The 16,566-nt window shown below is 43.5% G+C and overlaps 1 protein-coding gene across 1 annotated transcript in view; it reads right to left on the bottom strand.

Moving 5' to 3' along the window:
• Positions 1-279: 279 nt before the first annotated feature.
• The window catches only part of LOC123743330 (rho GTPase-activating protein 20-like), a 38,319-nt gene continuing 22,032 nt past the window's right edge, over positions 280-16,566 (bottom strand). Inside the window, exons 2-4 of the mRNA XM_045719514.1 lie at positions 9,872-9,960; positions 4,195-4,365; positions 280-448 (exon numbers count right to left, since the gene is read on the bottom strand). Coding sequence (XP_045575470.1) covers positions 280-448; positions 4,195-4,365; positions 9,872-9,960 — 429 coding nt within the window. The remainder of the gene's footprint in view (positions 449-4,194; positions 4,366-9,871; positions 9,961-16,566) is intronic.

The following is a 16,566-nucleotide window of genomic DNA, read 5'->3' as shown; positions in this document are numbered from 1 at the left end:
GGTGCAATGCAGCTGTTTTTATCTCAATATGAAATAATTTCTGGGTAACAGTAAAGTACCTTACCATGATTAAAATGGTCAAAAAGAAAATTTGTGTGTGTGTGTGTGTGTGTGTGTGTGTGTGTGTGTGTGTGTGTGTGTGTGTGTGTGTGTGTGTGTGTGTGTGTGTGTGTGTGTGTGCGCACCTGCCTGCCTGAGTGTCTGCCTGCGTGTCTGTGTGTGTGTGTGTGCACATGTATGAGTGTGCACTCATGTATGCACACAGAGGATGGCTGATGCTCACTGGAAGGACACCACACAGAAGGCAAGGGGCCAGGCCAGGACCAGGGACGTCCTGAGGTCAATCTCTCCCCCTTCTCCCTCTTCCTCCTCTGGCTCGTCCTCAAAGCCATAAAGCCACAGATCTTCCAGACTCACCCTGTGCTTCAGACGGTAGCTAGCACTGGACCTAAATATGCGAGAGAGAGAGAGAGAGAGAGAGAGAGAGAGCAAGAGAGAGAGAGAGAGAGAGAGAGAGAGGATTATGTGATCATGGATGGTATGAGGGCTAGCAGGTTGAGAATTTAGAGAGTCAGTTAATGTTTTCATCAGGCCTAGCTAGGACTGTATCTCAGCTCATCAAGCCGAGAAACCTGCATGATCCACTGCTCTATCCCAATGGTTGCTATAGGTACTAATGTATTCCTCATTATTGTAATCTATTTCTAAATCAGTGATTGTTTGCTTATCACTCAGAAACAGGAAATGATCTGATTTCTCTCTTTATGAATGCATTGTGTTCCATGATCAGCTTCCTGTGTCTGTCTGCCTGCCTGTCAGCTCGTGAGTAGGAAGGCACTCGCTCAAGGCCTAGTTCACCACTTTTGATTAGCTACAACGTTGAAACTGTCACCTTGTCGCGTGTGGATCCATAGACCCACGCACTTACTGCAGGCCTTGTCGAGGGAACGTGATTTTGTGTAAAGCCTAGCATCAACTGTATTGAGGATCTGTCTTCAGTCACAAGTGTGCTGTCAAAACAGTCTCAATTTGTCGGGACATGGACTCTACAAAGTGTCGAACGCATTCCACAGTCATGCTGGCCCATGTTGACTCCAATGCTTTCCACAGTTGAGTCAAGTTGGGTGGATGTCCTTTGGGTGGTGGACCATTCTTGAACTGCGTTGCAGTTCTTGACACAAACCGGTACGCCTGGCACCATATTCCCTCTATATGAGCTGGGCTATATACATTACCATTTAGGATGCAGAATTAATGGAGGGTGGGAAGGAGGGAGAGAGTGATGGGAGGGAAAGAGAGATTGAAGGACTTTGGGGAGAGGAAATGCAGGTTAACCAGTTCTGTTCTCTGAAGGCAAACTCAGACAATCTATGTGGTGTCTGTGTGTGTTGCTATGCAGACAGTATATATAAACTCAGCAAAAAAAGAAACGTCCTCTCACTGTCAACTGCGTTTATTTTCAACAAACTTAACATGTGTAAATATGTGTATGAACATAAGATTCAACAACTGAAACATAAACTGATGTGTGTTACCCCACTCTTCCACCAAGGCACCTGCAAGTTCCCAGACATTTCTGGGGGGAATGGCCCTAGCCCTTACCCTCCGATCCAACAGGTCCAGACGTGCTCAATGGGATTGAGATCCGGGCTCTTCGCTGGCCATGGCAGAACACTGACATTCCTGTCTTGCAGGAAATCACGCACAGAACGAGCAGTATGGCTGGTGGCATTGTCATGCTGGAGGGTCATGTCAGGATGAGCCTGCAGGAAGGGTACCACATGAGGGAGGAGGATGTCTTCCCTGTAATGCACAGCGTTGAAATTGCCTGCAATGACAACAAGCTCAGTCCAATGATGCTGTGACACACCTCCCCAGACACTACCCTCCACATCCAAATCGATTCCACTCCAGAGTACAGGCCTCGGTGTAGCACTCATTCCTTCGACGATAAACGCGAATCCGACCATCACCCCTTGTGAGACGAAACCGCGACTCGTCAATATAGTGCACTTTTTGCCAGTCCTGTCTGGTCCAGCGACGGTGGGTTTAAAAGCCCATAGGCTGACATTGTTGCCGGTGATGTCTGGTGAGGACCTGCCTTACAGCAGGCCTACAAGCCCTCAGTCCAGCCTCTCTCAGCCTATTGCGGACAGTCTGAGCACTGATGAAGGGATTGTGCGTTCCTGGTGTAACTCGGGCAGTTGTTGTTGCCATCCTGTACCTGTCCCGCAGGTGTGATGTTCGGATGTACCGATCCTGTGCAGGTGTTGTTACACGTGGTCTGCCACTACGAGGACGATCAGCTGTCCATCCTGTCTCCCTGTAGTGCTGTCTTAGGCATCTCACAGTACTGACATTGGAATTTATTTCCCTGGCCACATCTGCAGTCCTCATGCCTCCTTGCAGCATGCCTAAGGCACGCTCACGCAGATGAGCAGGGACCCTGGACATCTTCTTTTAGTATTTTTCAGAGTCAGTAGAAAGGCCTCTTTAGTGTCCTAAGTTTTCACAACTGTGACCTTAATTGCGTACCGTCTGTAAGCTGTTAGTGTCTTAACGACCGTTCCACAGATGCATGTTCATTAATTGTTTATGGTTCATTGAACAAGCATGAGAAACAGTGTTTAAACCCTTTACAATGAAGATCTGTGAAGTTATTTGGATTTCTATGAATTATCTTTGAAAGACAGGGTCCTGAAAAAGGGACGTTTCTTTTTTTGCTGAGTTTGTGTTCTTATCATGTTCCATATCCTGTTGGGGCTAGGGGTCAGTATTTTCACGGCTGGATAAAAAAACGTACCCGATTTAATCTGGTTACTAATCCTACCCAGTAACTAGAATATGCATATACTTATTATATATGGATAGAAAACACCCTAAAGTTTCTAAAACTGTTTGAATGGTGTCTGTGAGTATAACAGAACTCATTTGGCAGGCAAAACCCTGAGACATTTTCTGACAGGAAGTGGATACCTGATGTGTTGAATTACCTTTAAGCCTATGCCATTGAAACACACAGGGGTTGATTAATATTTTGGCACTTCCTATTGCTTCCACTAGATGTCACCAGCCTTTACAAAGTGTTTTGAGTCTTTTACTGTGAGATCTGACCGAACAAGAGCCATGGAACGGTGATGGCCGATTAGACTCTGGCACGCGAGTTCATGTTGGGTACCCTCGTTCCAATACGTTATAAAAGAGAATGCATTCGTCCACCTTGAATATTATTCATGTTCTGGTTAAAAAAGGCACTAATGATTTATGCTATACAACGTTTGACATGTTTGAACGAACGTAAATATATTTTTTCCCCTCGTTCATGACGAGAAGTCCGGCTGGCTTAGATCATGTGCTAACAACACGGATATTTTTGGATATAAATCATGAGCTTTTTTGAACAAAACTACATTCGTTATGGACCTGGGATCCCGGGAAGTGACATCTGATGAAGAGAATCAAAGGTAATGGATTATTTACATAGTATTTTCGATTTTAGATCTCTCCAACATGGCCGTTTGTCTGTATCGCAAAGCATATTTTTCTGGGCGCAGTGCTCAGATTATTGCAAAGTGTGATTTCCCAGTAAGGTTATTTTTAAATCTGGCAAGTTGATTGCGTTCAAGAGATGTAAATCTATAATTCTTTAAATGACAATATAATATTTTACCAATGTTTTCTAATTTTAATTATTTAATTTGTGGTGCTGACTTGACTGCCGGTTATTGGAGGGAAACGATTTCCTCAACATCAATGCCATAGTAAAACGCTGTTTTTGGATATAAATATGAACTTGATAGAACTAAAAATGCATGCATAGTCTAACATAATGTCCTAGGAGTGTCATCTGATGGAGATTGTAAAAGGTTAGTGCATCATTTTAGCTGGTTTTATGGTTTTGGTGACCCTGTCTTTGAATTGACAAAACATTACACACAGCTATTGTCAATGTACTCTCCTAACATAATCTAACTTTATGCTTTCGCCGTAAAACCTTTTTGAAATCGGACAACATGGTTAGATTAAGGAGATGTTTATCTTTCAAAGGGTGTAAGATAGTTGTATGTTTGAAAAATTAGAATTTTGACATTTATTTGGTTTCAAATTTGCCGCTCTTGAAATGCACCTGCTGTTGATAGGGTGCACCACGGGTGGCACGCTAGCGTCCCACATAGCCCCAAGAAGATATCTTACTTGAGCATGGCGATGGCGATCACGTCGCTGAAGAGGAAGAGTTGTCTCCTTCTGGTCTTCATGCCTTCTGTGATCTGAACACAGGCGTCCAGGACCAGCTCTGCATTCTCACTGCTAAGACCCAGGACGAAAGGGCATTGCTCCACCGACACCCAGCACGGAGCCTCCTCCCTAGGGTAGAGAGAGTGGGGGTCAGAACTATGGAGGAACTATGTTTGTGTGCCTGCACGGTGCGTGTGTGGGTGGATTTAAGGGTCAGTTTTCATTTTTGCCATATGACCACATCGGATCATTTGTCATCAGAACTTCAGAATCGTTTCATACATTTTGGGGGGTATTTCAGGTCAGTTATTTCAACACACAGGGCCTACACTACCAGCAGATCAATGTTAGGCAAGCTTTTCACTATGACTTATTTCTAAATTATAGATTTTATTATTCAGACCAACAGGATTTTTTTTTTCTTTATTTAAACAGCACAGAAGTAAATGGGGATGATAAAGAAAGGAGGACACAGGGATTGAAACCCGATCTCCGGTGGGGAGGCATGAATGTAACAGCACTGGGTGTGTTACCACTACTGAACATGGGCTTTGCACAGGTTTTCATTATTGAGAGGTTGTTGTGATGTATACTGGAAATTGTATCACATATTTCCCATGTTTTATCCCATTGGTTGTTTTAGGGCCAGCAACAGATGAAACTATCATGTACGGTAATGTATAAAGACAACACATTTAATAATATGCACATCCACATCCAACAGGACAGAAGAACGTATCAAAGAAAAAAAAAATGTCAGCAAATCTGGTATGCTCCTATAGTGATTTAATTAGACACATAAAAAAGACAACGTTTCGGATAACCTGACGAAGATCCAACTCGGATCAAAATGTTGTCTTTTGTGTGTGTCTGATTAAATCACCATGGGAGCATACCAGAGTGCAGACATTTATTTTTTCTTGAACAGAATGAGAGGACCACGTATGCAAAACGTAGAGCAAATACATATATCTTCATATTGGTGTAATGATGTGTGCTGAGAGTCAGGAAGCAGGTTCAGGGAGTGAGTGTTTTAATAAATAAAACGCAACATAATACAAAACAAGAAACACGAACAGCACACAGACATGAAACAGAAACAATAACGCGTGGGGAAGGAACCAAAGGATATATAGGGAAGGTAATCAGGGAAGTGATGAGTCCAGGTGAGTCTGATGATGCGCAGGTGCGCATAACGATGGTGACAGGTGTGCGCCATAACGAGCAGCCTGGTGAACTAGAGGCCAGAGAGGGAGCACACATGACAATTGGCTTCCAGCCTGTTGCTATGACTCTTCTCAGGTTTCCTCTGACTTTTTAGGCCTTTTTCTTGCCTCCCACAATAATTATTAACCATAAAGATGTTGCTTGTTTGTATCTCATGGAAAACAAGTAGCATTTTACAATGTTGCTAATCTTCTTCAGAACAAAAATATATTCACTCATTACATAATGTTTTACAGTATAAACAAAAACACTCAGTATCATTCCCATGCTTTGTGCATTTATGGAGAACGTATAAGTTAAATTGCATTAGAGAAATGGTTTTGAGAATTCACATTGTATTCTATGTGGAACTTATGTCTTCATTCTGTCTTCATGTCCCTCTTTCAATGTGTGTTTTTTGTACACATATTCAAATTGATATCACAGAGGGACTCTCCTAGGTTACACTCTCCGACCTACTTGGCCTTACCACTAGACACAGTGCCTACACGACATCACTACTTAGCATACTTAAACATTATCAGTATAGGCTTAAAGATCATATTCTACGTCAAAGAAGCTTGTCCCACCCACTGTAGTGAAACTAGCATCCTCCGCCCCCTCACTGTAGCTTAGGGTTCACTTGCTTGTGTTTTGAACGGGTGGGAGTGTGACGTCTCTGATGAAGTTAAGTTGTCTGGTTGGAGTGGACTCCCCCACCTGTCCGTTTGGAACTGTGGTGGTCTTGGTGTGAACTACTGTTGAGGCTGATCAAAGACTGGTTTTTATTCCAGACATCATTCAGTCATATGGAAAATTCCATAAATGAATCCACGTGATGAAACCATATACATTTTCATAACACTATACTTTATGAAAGGGTTTATAAGTATTTTATAAACTGTTAATTTTTTTGTATAGTTTATAAATTGTTTAAAAAACATTTGTAATAATATGTTGGTTGAATTTGAGATGGTATAGATGGGTACTGTCAATGGTGTAAAGTACATAAGTAAAAATACTTAAAATTACTACCTAAGTAGTTTTTTGGGGTATATATATTTTTTGTACTTTTACTATTTATATTTTTTGTACTTTTACCCCTTTTTTCTCCCAATTGGTAGTTGTTACAGTCTTGTCCCATCGCTGCAACTCCCCTACGGACTCGGGAGAGGCGATGGTCAGAGCCATGCATTCTCCAAAACACAACCCTGCTAAGCTTCTAGACACTGCTCGCTTAACACGGATGCCAGACGCACCAATGTGTCGGAGGAAACACCGTCCAGCTGGTGACCAGTGTCATCTTGTAGGCACCCGGCCCACCACAAGGAGTCGCTAGAATGCGATGGGACAACGAAATCCCGGCCAGCCAAACCCTTCCCTAACCCGGATGACGCTGGGCCAATTGTGAGCATTGCTCGTGGGTCTTTCAGTCACGGCCGGCTGTGACACAACCTGGGATCGAACCGGGTCTGTAGTGATGCCTCAAGCACTGTAGTGCCTTAGACCCCTGCACCACACGGGAGGCCCTACTATTTATATTTGACAACTTTTTATGTTACTTCACTACATTCCTAAAGAAAATAAATGTACTTTATACCCAAAAGCATTCGTTACATTTTGAATGCTTAGCAGGACAGGAAAATTGACAAATGTATGCACTTAACAAGAGAACATCCCTGGTCATCCATACTGCCGCTGTTCAGGCTGAATCACTTAAAACACATGCTTCGTTTGTAAATTATGTCTGGTTGTTGGAGTGTGCCCCTGGCTATCTGGAAATAAATAAAATAGTGGCATCTGGTTTACTTAATATAAGGAATTTAACTTTTGATACTTACGTACATTTTAAACCAAATAATTTTACTCAATTAGTAGTTTACTGGGTGACTTTCACTTGAGTCATTTTTCCACCACTGGGTAGTGTTCTATATGAGAGAGAAATAAATAGATGGGTATAGTTCTCAGCAACCAGTTGTCAAAGTACTGTATTAATGTGAGCCACATTAGATCAACTTTATATGGATTGCATTTACTAGTAATCCCTTGAACCACAGGCTGGGAAGATCACTTTATGTTCGAAGACTGACCTTGAATATGTAATGTGATGGACAGTCAGTTATTGCTGGGGTTATTAGATTATTCCCCTATGTCCTTCTGATATTTATATGGTTCATTAAAACATTTTTTTAATGAATTTTTTTAAACGTGATATTTACTTTATCTTCGCCAGTCCTCACAACCCCACACTTGTTTGTTTTCTGATTTCAATTTCCATCCCCCCTAATCTGTCTGTTTCTTCAGAGTTCCCCTAGTCTTGAACATTGGGGGTGATGAGGGAGCTCTGAGTGGGTTAAGACAGTGGCCAGATCTGTGTCCTCAGTTACCATAGAGTGGGCATTGTAGCCCCCTTTCCCAATGACACCTCAGTCGGTGTAGTCATAGTGACACCATTCAACTAGTGGTCACAGCAGGGGGAAGTTTGATCTTATGTTTGTTCGTACAGTACCAGTCAAAAGATGACACACCTACTCATTCAAGGGTTTTTCTTCATTTTTACTATTTTCTACATTGTAGAATAATGGTGAAGACATCAATGATTAAATAACACATGGAATCATGTAGTAACCACAAAAAGTGTTAAACAAATCAAAATGTTTTGAGATTCTTCAAAGAAGTAACCCTTTGCCTTGTTGACAGCTTTGCACACGCTTGGCATTCTCTCAACCAGCTTCACCTGGAATTCTTTTCCAACGGTCTTGAAGGAGTTCCCACGTATGCTGAGCACTTGTTGGCTGCTTTTCCTTCACTCTGTGGTCCAACTCATCCCAAACCATCTCAATTGGGTTGAGTGATTGTGGAGGCCAAGTCATCTGATGCAGCATTCCAACACTCTCCTTCTTGGTCAAATAGCCTTTACACAGCCTGGAGGTGTGTTTTGGGTCATTGTCCTGCTGAAAACAAATGATAGTGGGACTAAGGGCAAACCAGATGGGATGGTGTATTGTTGCAAAATGCTGTGGTAGCCATGCTGGTTAAGTGTGCCTTGAATTCTAAATCAGCAACAGCGTCACCAGCAAAGCACAACCAAACCATCACACCTCCTCCTCCATGCTTCATGGTGGGAACCACACATGAAGAGATCATCCGTTCACCTACTCTGCATCTCACAAAGGCACGGCGGTTGGAACAAAACTCAAATTTGGTGTTTCTTGGCCCAAGCAAGTCTCTTCTTATTGGTGTCCTTTAGTAGTGGTTTCTTTGCAGCAATTCAACCATGAAGGCCTGATTCACGCAGTCTCATCTGAACAGATGATGTTGAGATGTGTCTGTTACTTTAACTCTGAAGCATCTATTTGGGCTGCAATTTCTGAGGCTGGTGACTAATGAACTTATCCTCTTCAGCAGAGGTAGCTCTGGGTCTTCCGGTCCTGTGGCGGTCCTCATGAGAACCAGTTTCATCATAGCGCTTGATGGTTTTTGCGACTGCACTTAGGGAAACTTTCAAAGTTCTTGACATTTTCCTGATTAAGACATGAAGGTCAGTCAAAGTAATGATGGACTGACATTTCTCTTTGCTTATTTGAGCTGTTGTTGCCATATGGACTTGGTCTTTTACCAAATAGGGCTCTCTTCTGTATATCACCCCTACCTAGTCACAACTGATTGCCTCAAATGCATTAAGAAAGAAATTCCATAAACTAACTTTTAACAAGTCGCACCTGCTAATTGAAATGCAGTCCAGGTGACTACCTCATGAAGCTGGTTGAGAGAATGCCAGGAGTGCACAAAGCTGTCATCAAGGCAAAGGGTGGCTATTTGAAGATCCTCAAATATAAAATATATTTTGATTTGTTTAACATTTTTTTGGTTACTACATGATTCCATGTGTTATTTCATAGTTTTAATGTCTTCACTATTATTCTACAATGTAGAAAATAGCAAAAATAAAGAAAAACCCTTGAATCAGTAGGTGTCCAAACTTTTTACTGGTACTGTATGTCAAATGTATGAAAGGCTGTGAAATAATGTTTAGAGTTGCAATAAAATAATGTGTTCTTGTGTAAATTACATGTCTCTTGGAATTGTGCTTTGCTTTTGAAGAAATAGTTAAACGGTAATGAATAAGTCGTCTTTTCACATGTAAATGAGGGTGGTTTAGAAGCGTAGTTCATAAATGTGTATCAAAGTGATAAAATTCGAACAAAAAGATCGTAACCAATAAGAGGTGTGTCTATCCATTGACGTTTGAAACACCTTTCTATCCTATTTCTTTCCATTGAAATCTTTTTATCCAATTTGTATCAATTGAATCTGACAAAGTGGCAGCTGGCTGTGAGTGGAGGGGGTTTCTACTGCCCCCTGGGACGGGTGGTGGCAGCAGATACTACAGTGATAACAGAGTAGAGGAGGAGCAGAGCAAACTCACCTGATGGAGGACCATGGCATGCTGCCCAGAGCCTTCTCAAAAGCCAGGGACGGGGCGGAACGACGCCTCTGGGCCAAACTGCGAAGGTGCTTTGAGAGAACAGAAGGTTTGATCATAATGTTAGCATATACTGTACATTGTCACACATACATATCCCTGCCATTTCACACTTTCTCTGAGTAAGTGGATCAAATAAATTACTTCAGGGTAAACGGCATAGGAACAGAAAAATGTTAAAAGGTTTGGATTCATAGATACAGTAACTTGCAGACTGAGTTTGTGACATTTTCAATTGGATTTCAGAAATCCATTATAGCCATATCTTTGTACAGGCTCATTATGACAAAGCTGGACCTATAATGGTCCTCCAAATTGACCTCATTTGGACCTCATTTGTACAGCCATCATTCAGATCAGGGTTTCTGAAACTCAGTCCTGTGTCCCCTCTGTGTTTATGTTTTGGTTTGGCAAAGCCTGATTTAGACCGTTCTCGTCCAGATTGTTCTACATGAGTGCCTGAGGGAAATGGACTGACATTCTGTCTGTGTCCCAGATGCCACCCTATTCCCTATATAGTGCACAACCTAAGGCCAGGGCCCATATATAGGCAGTAGGATGCCATTTGGTACACAGACTCTGTCCAGCCCGTTTCCCCAGCCCCCACCCCATCACTGTGGAACCAGGGCTCCAGTCCCATTGTCAGGCCCACAACATTCTAGAGCAAACAGGCTCAGGCTAAAACAATGACAGCTTGTTCAGGCATGGGAAAACTAAAACACAGCCTCCCTAATTCACCACCCTCATCTGTCGCTCTATATTCTTTGTTAGAAATGAATGAGGGTTCTTGTAAAGTCACCACACACATAGCTTTGGAGGAGTCACATAGGGTGAAAGCTGTGTCCAACTTTACAGTAGGTAAAATGTATCTGAACTTACAAATATAGTAGGCATGATTCTTTGGTCTACAAACAGACATTTTTATTTAATTAGGCAAGTCAGTTAAGAACAAATTCTTATTTTCAATGACAGCCTAGGAACAGTGGGTTAACTGCCTTGTTCAGGGGTAGAACAACAGATTTGTACCTTGTCAGCTCAGGGATTTGAACTTGCAACCTTTCAGTTACTAGTCCAACACTTATCTGCATACCAAAGCCATCACTGACATATGTTCCAATCAGAAAGGTCAAAGGTGAAATAAGTATAGCCAGTTCAAATTATAATGGCTTAGCAGATAATAAGACAAACAATATTTACCGGCTTAAAGATCCGGTAAATATTAACGATGTGCGCTGAGAGTCGGTAAGCAAGTTCAAGGAGTGTGTTTCAATAAAATAAACGTAATACAAACCAAGAACCTCGAACAACGCAGAGACATGAAACAGAAACAATAACACCTGGGAAGGAACCAAAGGGAGTGACATATATTGGGAAGGTGATCAGGGAAGTGAATGAGTCCAGGTGAGTCTGATGACGCGCAGGTGCACGTAATGATGGTGACAGATGAGCGCTATAATGAGCAGCTTGGTGACCTTGAGGCCGGAGAGGGAGCACACATAACAAATGTATATTGTTTACAGGAAACTCATTCAACAATTTTAGATGAAGTTGTGTGGAAAAAGGACTGGGGGGTGGTGAAATATACTCCTCCTATGGGCTCAAACTCAAAAGGGGTGATGATATTAATTAACATGAATTATGATCCGAATGTGCAAATTGTCAAAACTGATCCACAAAATATATGAATGATTTGAAATATTTTATTGGACCATAAACAGATATGGCTCATTAACCTTACGGACCAAATAATGATGATCCACATTTCTTTGAAAATATATGTCACGCCCTGACCTTAGAGATCCTTTTTATTCTCTATTTGGTTAGGTCAGGGTGTGACTAGGGTGGGCAATCTATGTTTTCCATTTCTTTGTTGGCCGGGTATGGTTCCCAATCAGAGGCAGCTGTCTATCGCTGTCTCTGATTGGAGATCATACTTAGGCAACTTTTTCCCACCTGTAGTTTGTGGGATCTTGTTTTAGTACTGTGCTGTTTAGCCCTACTATATGTTACGTTTTGTATTTTTCAGTGTTCATTTAATAAAGTAAGATGTACGCCTACCACGCTGCACCTTGGTCCAATCCTTCCAACAACGATCGTAGCAGAAGATCCCACCACAAATGGACCGCACAGCATGGCCAGGAGGAGCAGACATCCTGGACATGGGAGGATATCTTGGACGGTAAGGGATCCTAGACGTGGGAAGAGATCCGGGCCAGAAAGGATCGCCTTCCATGGGAGCAGACGGAGGCAGCGAGGGAGGAACAACGATGACACCGGGGTTCACGACCACGAGGGAAGCCCGAGAGGCAGCCCCCCCAAAAACATTTTTTTGGGGGGGCACACGGGGTGGTTGGCGGAGCCAGGGTTTGAACCAGAGCCAACTCCCCGTACTCACCGTGGGGAGCGTGTGACCGGTCAGGCACCATGTTTTGCGGTGATACGCACGGTGTCTCCAGTGCGCATCCACAGCCCGGTGCGTTCTGTGCCAGCTCCCCGTACTTGCCGTGCGAAAGTGGGCATCTGTCCAGGACGGGTGGTGCCGGCTCAGCGCGCCTGGTCTCATGTGCGTCTCCTCGGTCCAGGATATCCTGCGCCGGCTCTACGCACTGTGTCCCCAGTGCGCCTTCACAGCCCAGTGCGTCCTGTGCCAGCTCCCAGCACTTGCCCTGCGAAGGTGGTCATCTGTCCAGGACGCGTTGTGCAAGCTCTATGCTCCAGACCTCCAGTGTGCCTCCACGGTCCAGTACATCCTGTGCCGGCTCCACGCACCCGGCCTCCAGTGCGTCTCCCCAGCCCGGGACGTCCTGTGCCAGCTCCACGCACCAGGCCTCCGACGGTTCCCAGTCCAGAGCTTCCGGCGACAGTTCCCAGTCCAGAGCTTCCGGCGACAGTTCCACAGTCTGGAACCTCCAACGACGGTCCACGGTCCGGAACCTCCGGGGACGGTCCACGGTCCGGAACCTCCAGAGACGGTTCGCTCTCCGGAGCCTCCAGAGACGGTCCGCTGTCCGGAGCCTCCAGAGACGGTCCGCTGTCCGGAGCCTCCAGAGACGGTCTGCTGTCCGGAGCCTCCGGCGACAGTCTGCGGTCCGGAGGCACCACCGAAGTTGGCGGAGCCACAAGCGGAGCGGGGTCTGCATCCCACACCGGAGCCGCCACCGAGGGGAGATGTCCACCCGGACCCTCCCCTATAGGTTCAGGTTTGCTGCCGGAGTCTGCACCTTTGGGGGGGTACTGTCACGCCCTGACCTTAGAGATCCTTTTTATTCTCTATTTGGTTAGGTCAGGGTGTGACTAGAGTGGGCAATCTATGTTTTCTATTTCTTTGCTGGCCGGTTATGGTTCCCAATCAGAGGCAGCTGTCTATCGTTGTCTCTGATTGGGGATCATACTTAGGCAGCTTTTTCCCACCTGTAATTTGTGGGATCTTGTTTTGGTACTGTGCTGTTTAGCCCTACTATACGTTACGTTTCGTTTTGTATTTTTTTTTTCAGTGTTCATTTAATAAAGTAAGATGTATGCCTACCACGCTGCACCTTGGTCCAATCCTTCCAACAACGATCGTAACAATATATATAATAAATGATCAACCCTACAAGCAATAAGGAGGGAGATTATAATACTGTTTTAAATACCTCAATGGACCGTAAAGGAAATCAATCACCCTCATGCTCTGAAGGAAATCATGAATGTCATGGATATATTGGAACTAGTGGATATATGAAGGCTTAAATATCCTGACCTAGTGAGATATATATATATAGTACATGGCGGAGGCTCAGTCAAGCTTGTCGTCTTGACTGTATTCTTACGTCATTCTCGTTGGCACCAAAAGTTTAAAAAGTGTTGATAGGGGACAGAATGCGGTCGGACCAGATGATTGGCATATACACTACCGGTCAAAAGTTTGGGGTCACTTAGAAACATCCTTGTTTTTGAAAGAAAAGCATATTTTTTGTCCATAAAAATATCATCAAATTGATCAGAAATACAGTGTAGGCATTGTTAATGTTGTAAATTATTATTGTAGCTGGAAACGGCAGATCTTTAGACCCATTATCAGCAACCATCACTCCTGTGTTCCAATGGCATGTTGTGTTAGCTTATCAAAGTTTAGCATTTTAAAAGGCTAATTGATCATTAGAAAACCCTTTTGCAATTATGTTAGCACAGCTGAAAACTGTTGTTCTGATTAAATAACATTTTACATTTTAGTCATTTAGCAGACGCTCTTATCCAGAGCGACTTACAGTAGTGAATGCATACATTTCATACATTTTTTTGTTCTTCCCCATACTGGTCCCCCGTGGGAATCGAACCCACAACCCTGGTGTTGCAAACACCATGCTCTACCAACTGAGCCACACGGGACCCATAAGCAATACAACTGGCCTTCTTTAGACTAGTTGAGTATCTGGAGCATCAGCATTTGTGGGTTCGATTACAGGCTCAAAATGGCCAGAAACAAAGACCTTTCTTCTGAAATGTGTCAGTCTATTCTTGTTCTGAGAAATGAAAGCAATTCCATGCGAGAAATTGCCAAGAAACTGAAGATCTCGTACAACGCTGTGTACTACTCCCTTCACAGAACAGCGCAAACTGGATTTAACCAGAATAGAAAGAGGAGTGGGAGGCCCTGGTGCACAACTAAGCAAGAGGACAAGTACATTAGTGTCTAGTTTGAGAAACAGACGCCTCACAAGTCCTCAACTGGCAGCTTCATTAATAGTACCCGCAAAACACCAGTCTCAACGTCAACAGTGAAGAGGCGACTCCGGGATGCTGGCCTTCTCGGCAGAGTTCCTCTGTCCAGTGTCTGTGTTCTTTTGCCCATCTTAATCTTTTCTTTTTATTGGCCAGTCTGAGATATGGCTTTTTCTATGTAACTCTGCCTAGAAGGCCAGCATCCCGGAGTTTGTGGAAATTAATGTAGGAGAGAATAACACATTAGATCTGGTAAAAGATAATACAAAGAAAAAAACGTGCGTTTCTTTTTTCCCCATCATCTTTGATGGAGAAAGGTCACAATGAGAGAAAGGTCACAATGTACTTTTCCAGGTTATGCGCAACTTCGATGTTGGCCACTAGATGGCAGCAGTGTAAGTGCAACGTTTTAGACTGATTCTATGAACCATTGCATTTCTGTTCAAAATGTTGTATCAAGACTGCCCAAATGTGCCTAATTTGTTTATTAATACATTTTAAAGTTCATAATTGTGCACTCTTCTCAAACAATAGAATGTTATTCTCTCACTGTAATAGCTACTATGAATTGGACAGTGAGTGCACATAGATTAACAAGAATTTATGTCCATGTCCTGGGAAATGTTCTTGTTACATACAACATCATGCTAATTACATTAGCTTACGTTAGCTCAACCATCTTGCGCGTGGGGGGGGGGACCGCTTCTTTAGAGGTTAATACATTTGAGCCAATCGGTTGTGCTCTGATAAGGTAGGGGTGGTATACAGAACATTGCCCTATTTGGTAAAATACCAAGTCCATATTATGGCAAGAACAGCTCAGATAAGCAAAGAGGAATGGCAGTCTATCATTACTTTAAGACATGAAGGTCAGTCAATCAGGAAAATGTCAAGAACTTTGAAAGTTTCTTCAAGTGCAGTCGCAAAAATCATCAAGCGCTATGATGAAACTGGCTCTCATGAGGACCGCCACAGGACAGGAAGACCCAGAGTTACATCTGCTGTAGAGGACATTAGAGTTACCAGCCTCAGAAATTGCAGCCCAAATAAATACTTCACAGAGTTCAAGTAACAGACACATCGAAACATCAACTGTTCAGAGGAGACTGCGTGAATCAGGCCTTCATGGTTGAATTGCTGCAAAGAAACCACTACTAAAGGACACCAATAAGACGAAGAGACTTGCTTGGGCCAAGAAACATGAGCAATGGCCATTAGACCGGTGGAAATCTGTCCTTTGGTCTGAGTCCAAATTTGAGATTTTTGGCTCCAACTGCCGTGTCTTTGTGAGATGCAGAGTAGGTGAACGGATGATCTCCGCATGTGTGGTTCCCACATGAAGCATGGAGGAGGAGGTGTGATGTTGCTTTGCTGGTGACACTGTCAGGGATTTATTTAGAATTCAAGGCACACTTAATCAGCATGGCTACCACAACTTTCTGCAGCGATATGCCGTCCCATATGGTTTGCGCTTAGTGGGACTATCATTTGTTTTTGAACATGACAATGACCCAACACACCTCCAGGCTGTGTAAGGTCTATTTGACCAAGAAGGAGAGTGATGGAGTGCTGCATCAGATGACCTGGCCTCTACAATCACCTGACCTCAACCCAATTGAGATGGTTTGGGATGAGTTGGACCGCAGAGTAAAGGAAAAGCATCCAACGAGTGCTCAGACAATTACATTGATGGAAGCTACAATCATTCTGCAATATTAAAGCTGATCTACCCCATATATTTTTTTAAAGAATGCTATAGACGTGAGTTCCCTTTCAGTCGGTCATTCTGTATAACTATGGAGAGTCAACGACCTATCATATTCACCTGACAAAACAGAAATCACCCCCAACGGACCAATGGATGCTGAGCCCACCCGCCCTCGGGGGCCTTCCTGGCTATAATATCGGAGTTCTTATTCATTTCCTCAAGTCTT

This window comes from Salmo salar, chromosome ssa06 (genome assembly GCF_905237065.1).
Source record: "Salmo salar chromosome ssa06, Ssal_v3.1, whole genome shotgun sequence".
NCBI lineage: Eukaryota > Metazoa > Chordata > Actinopteri > Salmoniformes > Salmonidae > Salmo > Salmo salar.
This window is presented reverse-complemented; position numbering and strand designations above follow the sequence as displayed.